Below are 14,129 nucleotides of genomic sequence, written 5' to 3' on the forward strand. Positions count from 1 at the left end.
ATCTGGCAACACTGGTGCTATGCAGTGCTGACAGCCCATGCTGAACTTTGCTGATCCAGGCTATGCTAGATGCTGCGTCATGCTAACAGTGATGCAATGTCACAACATGCTATATCATGCCATAAATGGTCATTCCATGTGCAGAGGTGTAAAAGGTGTGAAAGTAAATTCATGGTGTAAGTATAACACTAGCAAATGATATTACTTGCACGTCTGCTACACCATTTACTCCATTGCACCTGATGAGATAGATAGACTGTGTTGTTATTTAAAGACACTAAAAACCTAGTGGCATGATCTAACCAGTGCAGAGTCAGCTGATCGTAAGAACACCATACAGGTCTACTGGTTACTCAGATATGTTACTAGTGTTTTTTTTTTTACTGTTACTTAGACACCTCTAGCCATGTGTAAAGTGTGAAGTGCCACATGCCATACTTCCTTAGAAATGGCATTCTTTACAGCCACTGAACACTAGTGCCGTGACAGAGAATGCTGAACTGTGATGATCCATGCTATGCTAGATGATGTGCCATGCAAACAGTGGGTGGATTCCAATCTGCGGACTTCCATCCTCCCTTTATCACTTGCCTGCTTGTGACCTCATGATGATGTCACTGATGACAGAAAATTAATTCATTATCTTGCAAAAGCACAATTCTAATATCAGTTTCTCATTTGCAATTAGGGTGGTGGATGAAAAACAGTCCCTCAAAAGTTGTAGTACATGTAGCTAGGCTGACAACTGGGAAACTTTATTGTTTTCTCCACCGAGGCGGGGCCAGGAGGTGGGGCGAGGCCACAAACACAAGTGGAGGACAGGAGTGTGCATATTGGAATGCACCCACAATGTCACCATAGTTGTGTTTCTGGGTATTGAATCAATACTATTGATGCACCCAATCCACTTGACCTATGTTCACCGAAACAGAGACTATTTAAAATGACACCTCCCGACTTAATCACATGCCTTATGAAGACCCTGCTGGGTCGAAATGTTGAATGTCTTTTCTTTCAGCTTTTTTTTGGCTTTTGTGTTTTATTTATGATAGGATAGTGACAGAGGGACAGGAAACGAGTGGGTAGAGAGAGACAGGGAGGGACTGGGAAATGACCCAGGCCAGGTTCGAACCCGGGTCGCCGGCCATGGAAGGGCCGAAACGTTGTACTGTATGTCTTGAATAAACTTTAAAAGCGGAGCTGCAGTGTGCAGACTACTACTCTTTCTATTACCTTACACATAGATATGAACGATAGAATAGGCCGTGATCAGCCTTGTGGCGTGGCATAACCCTGGGCACCGTCATCTTGGCCTGGTATATTGATATTTTCCATATAGGTCAAAGAGGTTTTTTTGCACTCAGACAACAGGAAGCGTAACGGCATCTAATGCCCATAAATGTATTAGTAATTGGTGGTTGATATGCTGCAATTAATACGCTTCTAAGATAGTCCACTTAAAACAAAAAAGTCCATACCATAGTGGAACTGGCTGTCGTTGCGCCGCCCTGACGTGTGCTACTGCTGAAACGTCAATGACCCATATGTTAATGCCACCAACAGGATAATGTATCACATTGTCACTAATTGATGGCAGCAATATGCTGTGTAAAAATAGCGCCGATCTGACTTGAGGCATTTGTTCTAATAAAAAGGAGGGATCAACGCAGTCCCTGACTCATGGGGAAATGCAGAGACTAGGAATTCAAGGAATTGAAAAGGCATAAATGCTGCTTCTACTACTACTACTACTACTACTACTACTACTACTACTGCTATTACTACTACTACGACCAATAATAATAATAATAATAATAATAATGTTGTCATATGCCATTTGGGAAAGCAAAGCAATATTCCATGACATGCTGTAGTGTATACCATGATATATACCAAAATGATTCACTGTGCTGCCCATCCCTGGAGTGCCTGAGTAGCCCGAGGAGTCTGTGCATTTAAGCACATGTTGAGCTGGGATTGGCATGTTTATTTATGCTGGGATAATGGCATGATCACTGAGGGCTATTTTCTCAGAGCCGACTCTCCCATTGATCCACAGAGGTGACGCGGAGGACATAATGATAGACATCAGCATCGGAGTGTGCAATACATGTATTTTGGAGTTCAAATAATCAGGGCACGTATCTGTGTGTGTGTTTGTGTGTGTGTGTGTGTGTGTGTGTGTGTGTGTGTGTGTGTGTGTGTGTGTGTGTGTGTGTGTGTGTGTGTGTGTGTGTGTGTGTGTGTGTGTGTGTGCGCGTGCGTGCGTGGGATCCGAGCATGCAACTCTATGATCTTCAGGCCAACTCCATAACCATTACAACACAAGTTTTCATGTTTTTTTTTGTGTAACCACGAAACCATGGATCATAGCAAGTCATAGTAATATTATGATTGGTTCAGAGTACTTACAGTAACCATGATATAACATAACATGGTAGAATCATGGTTACTACCGGTACATCAAAACCATGGTCGATTTTCGTAAGGGGAAAGAAAACAATATTACCCTTTAATCATCATCTGCTTTGAAAGTGAAAGTGAAATCCAAGGCAATCAATGAGGGTTTTGTTGGTTTTATTGTTTTTTTTGTGTAATTATTTTTCAATGTTTTAATGTTGTGTAGGAGGGGGGCTGTGTGCAGGTCTGTGTGTGTCTGTGTGTGTGTCCGTGCATGTGCATGCATCTGTGTGTCTGTGATTGCAATGTTGGTGAGTGGTCTGGGCATGTGTGTGTGTGTGTGTGCACATGCGTGCATACGTGTGTGTGTGTGTGTGTGTGTGTTTGGGATGGGAATTTCAAGGGATATGGAGGGAATTTAAGAGAATGTGGGGTACAGGGAGGGAGTTTGGGGAAATTTGGGGGAAGGAAAGGTTCAGGATTCCCCAGAGCCTTTGAAACAGCATGTGAACAATCTGATGAACATCGAGCGTTCACGGGGCATCTGGACAGGCACATCTGCAGCATCAGCATTATTGCTCTGATCTGTTGAATTGGAAGAAAATCAGTGCCTCAATTACTAACAACAATAACAAAAACAACATCAACACAACATAGGCACCAAAATGAAAACCAAAAAGGTAAAATGTTAGATAGCACCTACTTATGTCAGGAAGAACGGCATCAGAGGGAGACACTTTCTTCTTACCAAGTGTCTTTGGGAGCTAGAAGAGGAAAACATGCACTATTTTAAAGATTGTCTGTAACCCGTTTCTGTATGTTAAAACTGCTATTGACAGAATGAAGTTATCAATTTATCAATTAAGTTATCAATGAATTTTCATTTACCTTGAAGCTGAGCCACCTCTTGTGAGTCTTGCTGCCTGTGGTTCCTGCCTGAGACTCAGGGGAGGGTGGGGCATTTTGGGCTGATGGGGCACCTGGGGCTGATGTGGCAGCTGGGGCTGATGTGGCAGCTGGGGCTGATGTGGCAGCTGTGACTTCCGCATCCCACTTCCGCAGCTCTTTGCTCAATGTTAACATCAAGAGGTCATCAAATGAGGAGTCCTTTGCATCCACTGGTCTCTGCAGGATGGCCTGCGATCCGAAGTTCCTCAGCAGTAGCGTGTTCAGGGTGCGGTAGAGTGCCTGCAGTTTGGCGTTGCTCTGATACATGCTGAAGTCCAGAGTGCCTGATGCGTTGGTGAACTCGAGCAAGAGTCGTTCCAGAAGCTTCTGGGTGTCCGTTTTAGCCTCCACAGGGACAGTCTGCTGGTCTTGCATCTTAATCAACAGACGCAGCACCAGTGCTGTGACCAAACAGCCATTGTCATCGGTGTCTCCAGGATGCTTGCACGCAGTAGAGATGAATTGTTGTTCGCGGGCAGTCACATACTTGTATATGTCAGGGATGGTGGAACCTGAGTGCGGCATGGAAGGAGCTGTAGTAGAGCTCAGAGGAATGCTGGATGAGCTCTGAGGCCTCATGTCCATGTCGATAATTCTCTTAGCCAGGTCAAGGTCTCCGCCCTGTTTTACTTCCAAGTCAGCATCAAGGAGCTCCAACACTTTGTGAACCATCACACTTGTGAAGAGTCCCAGCACATCTTCAAGTCTGGCAGAGGCAGACTGCGTCTTCTCACTGGTGGATGCAAAGGCTTTGACACCATCAGTTGCAACAAGCACAGATGAATCAGTTGATTTGAATTCTGAGAGGAACCTTTTCAGGAGCCTTGACATCAAACCACCTTGGGAATCAGGGCTAGAGGCCAGGCGCTCACCAAGCGCGGGCTCACGTTTGTCAGGCGTTGTTGATAGAATCCTTGCTTCGTCCGAAGTTAATTCTTTGTTCTGCTCAAGATATTTCGCCATCTCCGAGTCGATCATGTCAATGACCTGGGAGGTCATGAGCTGGGAGAAGACATTTGCAACTTCAGTAGAAGAGGTTGATGTCACAATCTTTGACGAATCTGTGGTTTGCTGATGGGGAACGCTGGGCAGTGCTTGCATTAACCTGGCCACCAGACAGCTGCAGTCAGGCTTTTCCTGGCCAAGAAATGATTTTACGGCTGGTGTGCTTTCGATCCCGGAGACAGAGAATCTGGACGTAGCAACATCACAACCAGCATTCCATTGCACCAGAGGGAGAAGGAAGGGCTGCAACAATCCCTTGATGGCCTGCTCAGTGAAAGAGTAAACTACCTGAGTGGCACTCAGTGTCTTCTGGGGAGGCGTCTTTTGAGTCTCACACCCAGGGGTTCTTTTTCCATCCAAAGTAGGGGGAGTTGGGCTCCTGTCCTGCCGAACAGCCTGAATCTGATCCACAAGGCCTTTGGCAATGTTGTCGATATTGTCACTTGAAAGGAGCCTTTCCAGGGTCTTTGCCATACAGGTCAGGTCATGGGATTCACTTCCATGTTCTGCCACCATAGGGCACAGAGAAGGTGAATCGGCTGAGCGAGATATCTTGTGCCATGCCACAGATTTTTGTAGTCTTCCAAGAACACTTTTCAGCTTGAGAAACATCTGACTACCAGGTCTTTTTGGAGTGATTTCAGATGATGAGGCGGAGCTAGTGGCACTTGAGGGTCTGCTGAAAGTCATTTCAGCATCCTTGGCCATGCACACATAGGCTGGTAAAACCATGGTGATGGAGCTGAAGCTGACCACTCTAAGGATAGCCTTACATATGTGCAAGAAGTGTGTCCTGGTCATCTGGAGATCGATAAAGATATGTCTGTTTATAAACCAAACCAAGGACCAGTAACTTTAGGCATAGCTTGAGCAGTAAGGTACTGTATGAATAGTTAGGCTAGCTAGACCAATCTGATACTTTCAGAACCAAGGTTATGGTACTCACAGGGGTATGAAAAATGCTGGCGAATGCCATCCACTCCCTATAAAATAATTAAACAAGACATTATTTTAATAGGCTATTATCTTTTAATGTACATCTTTTTTTGTATAACTTGACTGCATTTGTACTTATACAGTAGTGGTGTCAACAATGATCGATTCGGCGATCCGAATCGATGCGGGGCATGGACGATCCAGAATCGATCCGGCAAGTTCCAGAATCGATCCAGCAATTTTTTTAAGTTTCAATTACTTCCATGGATATTTCGGGAGCAAATGAATGTTAAATTAAATAAAAGCACTTCAAAACATTGCAAGAGTGATACAGACTGATATAGAAAACAACCAATAAATTGTTGCTCAGTATCTGACTACTTGTATTGCCTCATCATGGCTGATTAAACATTTGCTTTGCGTTCAGTAGAAATGTAATGCATTGCAATGCATTGTAGAATTGAATCGGATCGGATCGGATCAGATCGGATTGGATCTAATAGAATCGAATCGAATCGGATCTACTACCTCCCGAATCATGATCGAATCGGATTGTGAGGGCAGTGCCGATCTACACCACTATTATACAGTAATATGGAATGTGCACTATCTGGAAAATGAAAAAAACTTACTCTTCAGAGAGGTTTAGGATGTATTCCTGTAGATCAGATAGAGAGGGTTCCTCCTGAGATGGGCCTGGAGCAGATCCTGGTCTTGAGCCATCAGAGGGTCCTGATGGGTCAGGGTCAGGGTCAGGCCCAGGAGGACCTTCAGAGCCTACAAATGATATACAACATAGACATATATTCAAAATTCAACAGTCAATGTATTCTTGAAAGTAAGTATTTATGAGTATGTATTTTTAGAGTAGTTCATTATTTCCAGAATTTATGCTGTCCATTCACACTCAGTAATCTTTTCAATGCATATTTACTACCACCATCAATTTCTAGTATTCATTATGAAATGTACACTTTTCGTACATGCATAGGTGGATATTCTCAATGTCTGCCATTTTGAATTACTAGTCATAAGTTCCGCTTACATTGGCCACTTTTATAATAATAGAGCTAATCCGATCCTCTGATTCGAGTGAAGTAGCCTACTTATATGACAGTTAACACAAGACGTTCGAATACATTCTGTCACATACATAATAGCCAGTCACACCTATATAAAAATGGAACACTGCTCTATGACAACTAAGGAAAGGACTAGACCAGCTCATTTAATTATAATTTGAATCAGATGTACGTATTATTGGGACGTTTGTATCTCTATTCCAATTGACTAGTTATTCCGTTTTTAATATATTAAAGGGACACTCCACCCATTTGCATTAGGCTTTCCATTGCTAGACACCCAGTCATACTTTTGAATGGTCGTGCAACACTCTCAATTCCCCCTGAGACAGAAGAAATCCGTATTCACCTCTTAACACTTCCTCCTACAATGATGTAAGAATCGTTATTTTGCATCATTGTAGGAGGAAGTCTAAGAGAGGTGGATTTCTGTTGAGACTACAAGCCTTTTTCCCACCCTTTCAACCCCGCCCATAGGGGACCTAATGCGCTAACAGACCTATCACAGATCAGTGTGCCAGTGCTTTTGAAATCACTGGCATTGATGTACCAGTAAGTCACTAGGCTCATACAACTTAGATTTTTGTCGATCGATGGAGAGAAAACACGTGAGCGAGAACTTGTTGTCACAATGTGGGTGTTATTAAAACAGCGCATTTAAAGTCGGCCACAAATATGAACAAGACGATGAGCTCGCACCAGTTTGCTCTACTAACACACCACATAAACATATCTACAGAGTGGACGACCTGTGACAACCAATGAGGGTTGCCCAAGCACCTAGCAACAACTTAGCAACCATGGCAACCAATATAATTACCATAGCAACTGACATAGCAACCAGCAAAACATATTTGCACTTATTGTGTTTTTGGTCAGACCAATAAATATTAGTTTATTACTTACTAAGTTAAATATTATACATATGTATGAAAAGACAATTTATGAATGCAAAGCACATTTAAATAAACAACTTAAATTCCACACTGGAGTTTTACAATCTAGTAGCCTTCATTTATAAAATAGTTCATAGAGAAATTTTGAATAGAAATATATATTATGAAATGTATATATTTAACACAATGAAATGTATATTCAGTTCAACTATACTGACCTTTCTTCATCTTCTGTTAGAAATCTCGTTGCATGTAAAGCATTGATCTCAGTCTATTACAGAAATAAAAGTATTTTCTCCATAAAATAATGCAGTCCAATGTGATGTGACTGCAGGCTACAAGAACATGAAATACATTTTGCAAGCCACAACATTCTACTTCTATCATGGAGCTAAATGATGTCATAAATGATGTCATAACAGTGCCATAACAACCAGCTGTGAGGTTCTTTCAATGCCATGCCCAACAACATTCTAAAGGTGCACTGTGGCCTACATGATTTTGATAGGCTTATATTGATTTATAATCCATCAGAAAAGCACTTTTACATAAACTCATAATAGCCCATTTATCAATAGCAATAGGATTTGTATAGCACATTATCATACATAACTGTTTATTTAATATGCTTCAGAGGACAGAGGAAGGAAAAATGAGAGAAAAAATAGAAAGTAGAAAGTATAGAAAGTGTTATACAGACGAAAATAAAGCTGTTTTTAATTTCTTTTAAAAACATGACACTTTTGGATTGTCAACCAATCAACTTTGAGCAGCTCCAATGGCCCTGGGGCGTGTTCAAGGCAGTGACATGATTTAAGTGGAGACGCTCTATTGGGACTAAGAAAATGTTAAGTTTAAACTTCGGCAGAACCTTTTCTGGTCTCGACCAGTAGCAAACTGAGGGAGGCGGGTTAGCTAGGCGATTTTGGAAATGTTGGTCACACACACACACACACACACACACACACACACACACACACACACACACACACACACACACACACACACACACACACACACACACACACACACACACACACACACACACACACACACACACACACACACAGTGTGCAGCTCTACTGTCTCTCTTTTTGTCTGTCTCTGTCTGTCTGTCTGCCTGTCTGTCTGTCTGTCTCTTGTTTTCTCTGTCTCTGTCTCTGCCTGTCTGTCTGTCTGTCTGTCTGTCTGTCTGTCTGTCTGTCTGTCTGTCTGTCTCTCTCTCTCTCTCTTTCTCTCTCTCTCTCTCTCTCTCTCTCTCTCTCTCTCTCTCTCTCTTTCACACACACACACACACACACACACACACACACACACACACACACACACACACACACACACACACACACACACACACACACACACACACACACACACACACACACACACACACACACACACACACACACACGGTAACACCAGTTAATTTGCTGATTGGTGTTTGCAGGGCTTCTCGTCGCACCTCGTTGTCGGCTGTTCTGGCCCGTCTGGTGTGGTCCATGCCCTGATGTGGAATCAGCCATTATCCCGCCCCAGCACGACGACACGTCCCTCTCCCAGCGGCCTGCACTCCTGGCTGCCGTCTGCTAAACCGGGGCCTGATGCTCCGTCTTGATTGACTCGCTGAACAGATGTCCACTCAGCGGCTCCCTGGCACCGGCGACAGGCCCGAACAGATGCCATCACACCACACCGCACCACACCATCCCTCGTCACCAGGCCCACCGACAGGGGGTTGAACAAATAGGTGTGTTGTCTTGGGCCCAGAAAGAGAGGGGGGTGTTATTATGTCCAGAGGTGGCCCTTTCAGATGATTTTGTCCCGGGCTTGGTCCGAGCTGTCAGCGGTCATCCTGCTTGTCACCTCCAGCACTCCAGCGCTTCAGCGTTGTACCCAACCAAACCCAGGACAGACTTTTTTATCTCTTGGCAGGACCTGGCACTGGTGGCAGCTAGCGCTAGCGGTGAGCACCACGTGTAATTGAGCAGGGCACAGCTTACATCCGCGGCTAATTGCCTGAGCTAATTTTAGCGGTGATGAAAAGTTGTTTGCCCGTTATGACCCTTGCCAGTTTTCGTTGGTGTGGGTTGCAGGTTTTTTGTGGGGACGTGGGGACCATTTACAACATTATCCTTCATTTAAGGATGGATTTGTGCATTTAAGCTACCTGTAATCTGCTATTTAGTGGTCCAGAGTGGTCCCTTGACACAGTCAATATTCAGGATTCCATTGTCTTGGTAAACCGCATTACCCACCGGTAGTAACTGGGCAATTTTATGGTACTTTAAGCCTCATTTTTGGGTAATATTATTTTCAGCCACAAACAAAGAGTGCCGTTGCTGGACAATTACTGAGCAGTTTCTAGTGTTTGTGATTTAATTATATTGATGTGATGAAGCTGTTGTTATGCCAGATTTGTTGTGTAATTAAGGAGTTATTATGTTGAGTAAAAGAACAGGTGTTTAATACCACCTACTTACCATAAAATTAGCCACTTTATCCACCTGATATGAACAGCAAAATGTCATCGTAATCTTTTGTGGCTTAGGGGGCTGTTTGCGCCTGTATCTGTTACTTGGTTGCTTTCTCTCTTCTTAAGACCCAGGAGCTGAGAGTCTAACCAGACACCTGCTGATTGACCTTCCTGTAAGTTTGAAGATGTCTGCCTCTCTGAAGCCTAAAAAGGTCAGGACACACGGTAGTGCACTGTCTCAGTCACACACACACACACACACACACACACACACACACACACACACACACACACACACACACACACACACACACACACACACCACGTCTAATTTCTTGGGAAAAAAACGCTCTTTCCTCAGGTTCAGGCAAAAATGCATGTCTGTGTGTGTGTTCACATCTCTCTCTCTCTCTCTCTCTCTCTCTCTCTCTCTCTCTCTCTCTCTCTCTCTCTCTCTCTCTCTCTCTCGACAATAGCCTCCGCCTCTATCAGTCCATTCATGTTCTCCTCGGCTGCTGGTTCATAAGTCAGCATGACACACACATGCTATGCCATCACCTGGGAACACAAACAGCAAGCAAACATATAAAAGAAGTAGAAGAGAGGGAAGAAGATGCTGCTGGTAGTTGCAGTGGACCCATTTGAGGGTATTTCACAATACCATTCGGCAGCAGTGTCAGTGGTGACAGTGATGGAGTCTTGACAGACCCAAGATGTGTTTTTTTTCTTGAGGGGGCGGGGAGTGTTTTGGGAGCAAGAGGAGGGAGCTGGTTTGATGTGTCGAGTATTGGAGAGCAAAATACCCGAGAGGAATGAAAAGGGTATTACATGGGGAAAAAAGCAGCATAATGACTTGCAGAGTCTGACATTTAAAGTTCTGTGTACATGACCAAAAAGCTTCTGCCAGGTTGTGGAGCAGGCGACATGGGGAATGGGTGAGGGGATGTGGCCAGTATATTTAATCTGCTCTGCAGGCACAGATACAGTTGGAGGGTCTTACAGGATTATTAAAGAGGACTAGAGGTACCAGACGCCTATTCACTGTTTACATACTGTGTACATCAGGGGTGAATTTCTCAAAACCCATTACTACATTAGCTACTTTGTTGTTTTCAATGCATTTTCCCATTGGCAACTACCGAAGTTGCTAACAGGCTAACAACTTCTCTTTTGAGAAACTCACCCCAGGCTTGTACGAAATTCCGAATGGAAAGAATTTCAATTCAAAGTAATGCCATAATACGAACAGTAGGTGGTGGTGTTCTATCTACTTTCAATGGGTGGTTTAGATTAAATTAAAAGAAATGCAAGGTAATGGCACCACCTAGTATTCATATTATGGCATTATTTTGAATTGAAATTCTTTCCATTTGGAATTTCGTACAAGTACATATGCGTAGCCTACTGTGTCTGTTCATTTTCAGAGAGTGCAGATTTAAAGGAACACACCTTTGTGATCCATCCAACAGTGGTAGGCTATATATTGGTCAGTGACATTTCTGCAGTAGCACACGCCAGGGCGGCGCAATGACAGCCAGTGCCACTATTGTCTGGATTTTCAGATTCTTATGGATCTAAGAGGCCTATTCATTGCCGTTGTGCCACCTGACGTCTGAGCCTAAAAGAACGTCTTTGACTCGTATATATCAAACTATCTGTGGGGAGAAGGTATGGTGTTGTGCGCAATAACAAAACTGACTCGAGTTATAAGGGAGTTTCACATAATCAATATAAATGTCAATGTGGATTGCAGCCTTCAGTCAATATGAGGGTCTGACAGGGGTGGGCCTCACTAATAGGTGGGTAGGCACAGGGTCAGCCCCCCCTGACTAGACCTAAGGAGGATCCAAGCTGCATGACATTATTCTATAACATCCGGAAGATAAATGGCTCCTCTCCCTTTTTCTCTTTCCTTTCTCCACTCCATAACAACTCTACTTCAATCATTTACCCTGTTGACCGAAAATAACTGGACAGTGTAGACTATATGTGACTACTAATAAAATGGTGTGTGTGATGAGGAAGGATGAAGTTCAGCCTGTAACATTCAGAAGAATGGCTCCCCTTCCTTTTTCTATTTTCCTCTCTCCACTCTGTTGCACCTTTAATGATTCATCCTGTTGACCGAAAGTAACTATTATGTTTGCCAGCGATGGCGGTGATCAGACAGAACGCCTCATTTCCCGGTTCATTGTATTGTATGCACGACGCTCCGTTGCAGCTCCCTGGTGCGTGGCCATAGCGATGCGCACAGGGACAGATTACTGCATGGGCCTACCGGGCTCAGGCCCAGGGGGCATAAGAGTTAAGAGGGGCTCTGAAGCCCAAGCATCTATATTTCCAATCTTATATTCCATTAAAATCACACTTTTAACAATTCAAATATTTTTCTCAGAGTACAACCCCCCAATCCCCAAGCAACATACGTAGACTGTCATATCTGGACTGAAACCCTGAATCGTTTTGTAAACTAGCAACACTCAATGGGGGGGGGGGTCTTTCTTCTTGTCTGGCCCAGGGGCCCATGGAGTCATAATCCGTACCTGGGTGCACGCCGTGAACTTCATGAGCTTCATTTTGCAGATGATGGAGAGATCAGCACAGATGAGTGGGGAGAGAGAGAGAGAGAGAGAGAGAGAGAGAGAGAGAGAGAGAGAGAGAGAGAGAGAGAGATCAGCACGGATGAGTGAAGAAAGGAGTGGAGGACTCCAATCTCTCGGACGGAAGGGCGGCGGCGGCGGCGGCGGCGGAGGGGCGATAATATTAATGGCGGGGGCTATCGGCGGCCATATCGCATTAATGGAACGCATCAGTGCCCACTGACCCAGCCCCCCCCCCTCTCTCTTACACACACACACACACACACACACACACACACACACACACACACACACACACACACACACACACACACACACACACACACACATACACACACACACACACACACACACACACACACACACACACACACACACACACACACACACACACACTCCTCAGATACCCCTCTCCCTGCCAACAAGGGCCATTTAGAAATGGATAGCCTATCAGAAAGCGAGAGAGCGCGCGTGCGAGAGAGAGAGAGAGAGAGAGAGAGAGAGAGAGAGAGAGAGAGAGAGAGTGGAGGAAGAAAGAAAGAAAGAAAGAAAGAAAGAGAGAGAGACAGAGAGAATGAGATAGAGAGAATGAGAAAGAGGGAGCTAGGGGAAAGCATGGGAGATGTTCAAATTAAATGAATTGAATGGCGGCCAAGTTACTGCCGGTGAATACCAAGCAGGTGCCCGGCAGGACTCTGCAGCTCTGTCAGACAGCCAGGCAGGGCTGACCTGGGACCAAAAGACGGCCCAGGCATTTTTTTTTAAGTATGTTTTTTGGGCTTTTTGGGTCATTATTATGAGAGGACAGTGTGAGAGGAGACAGGAAATGATCAGGAGAGAGATATGGGGTAGGGCTGGGAAATGACCCCGTCCGGACTCGAACCGGGGTCCCCATGGGCATGCAAGCCCAAATATGGCGCCACAGCGCCCCCGGCCCGGGCATTTTTGATGAAGACCAGCTCCTCACACAGACCAAACTACTGTTCTTCTACAAACTGTATATTATGATTGGCTCAGTTCATTGTCTGTATTAAAGATGAAACAATGGGCTGCCATATGAATGGCGGGCCAGGCTGTGAGGGAAAAAACAAACAAACAAAAAAACAACGTCAGCCCCTGCAGACCAGTCCAGCAGCCAGACCACCCTGGAGCACCATCCCTTCACCTGTGGACTGTCCACAAAAAAAGTTTGTCTATCATAGATACATAAAATACTGTAGGAAAATTCATATATTTCCTTCACGGTGCCTTATTCTCTTCATCCTCTAGGCCAAGAATCTGGAAGAAGAAGAAGAAGACGAAGAAGAAGAAGAAGAAGAAGGGAGCTCATTTGTTGCACTATGTGTTGACAAGAGGAGAGTCTGTAGCTGGAGAAGTTGAAGTCTAGTGCTGCTGACTACTCCATGAGGAGTGGACATGGTGCTGGAGTGCAAATATCCGTCTGTCTTCTCTCTTTCATGCCCTCTATGTTTCTGCCACTCAGGCTCTATCTCTCTCCCTCTCCCTCTCTCTCTCTCTCTCTCTCTCTCTCTCTCTCTCTCTCTCTCTCTCCGTCTCTCTCTCTCCCTTGCTCTCTGTCTCTGTCTCTCTCTCCTCCTTTGCTCTCTTCTTTGTGCCCACTTCGGTCAAACTGACGAATGGTTAAAGGGATCTCCTCTAAGTGTGCGTGGGGCTCTGACAGCTGTCTAGACTAATGAAAGCCAAAGCCTCTGGTCCTTCCATTTACCTCAAGAGAATGTATCTTTCTGTTCATCTTTCTGTTCATCTTTCTGTTCATCTTTCTTTCTTT

The 14,129-nt window shown here is 44.5% G+C and overlaps 1 protein-coding gene across 1 annotated transcript; it reads right to left on the bottom strand.

The window, feature by feature from the left end:
- Positions 1-2,560: 2,560 nt before the first annotated feature.
- Positions 2,561-7,582, bottom strand: LOC134461208 (uncharacterized). The gene is made up of 5 exons (XM_063213981.1): positions 7,486-7,582; positions 5,922-6,066; positions 5,300-5,336; positions 3,104-5,154; positions 2,561-2,985 (listed from the first exon to the last, which is right to left on the bottom strand). The coding sequence occupies exons 1-4, from the start codon at positions 7,493-7,495 to the stop codon at positions 3,262-3,264; spliced, it is 2,085 nt and encodes a 694-aa protein (XP_063070051.1). The 5' UTR covers positions 7,496-7,582; the 3' UTR covers positions 2,561-2,985; positions 3,104-3,261.
- Between the last annotated feature and the right edge of the window lie 6,547 nt (positions 7,583-14,129).

This window comes from Engraulis encrasicolus, chromosome 2, assembly GCF_034702125.1.
Source record: "Engraulis encrasicolus isolate BLACKSEA-1 chromosome 2, IST_EnEncr_1.0, whole genome shotgun sequence".
Classification (NCBI taxonomy): domain Eukaryota; kingdom Metazoa; phylum Chordata; class Actinopteri; order Clupeiformes; family Engraulidae; genus Engraulis; species Engraulis encrasicolus.

Bases quoted from the DNA above. Each gene is read 5' to 3' on its own strand.
- LOC134461208 (XM_063213981.1), bottom strand. The intron at 5,337-5,921 runs GTAAGTTTTTTT...ATTATTTTATAG, and splicing joins ATCCTAAACCTCTCTGAAGA to GGAGTGGATGGCATTCGCCA. The intron at 5,155-5,299 runs GTGAGTACCATA...ATCGATCTCCAG, and splicing joins CCAGCATTTTTCATACCCCT to ATGACCAGGACACACTTCTT.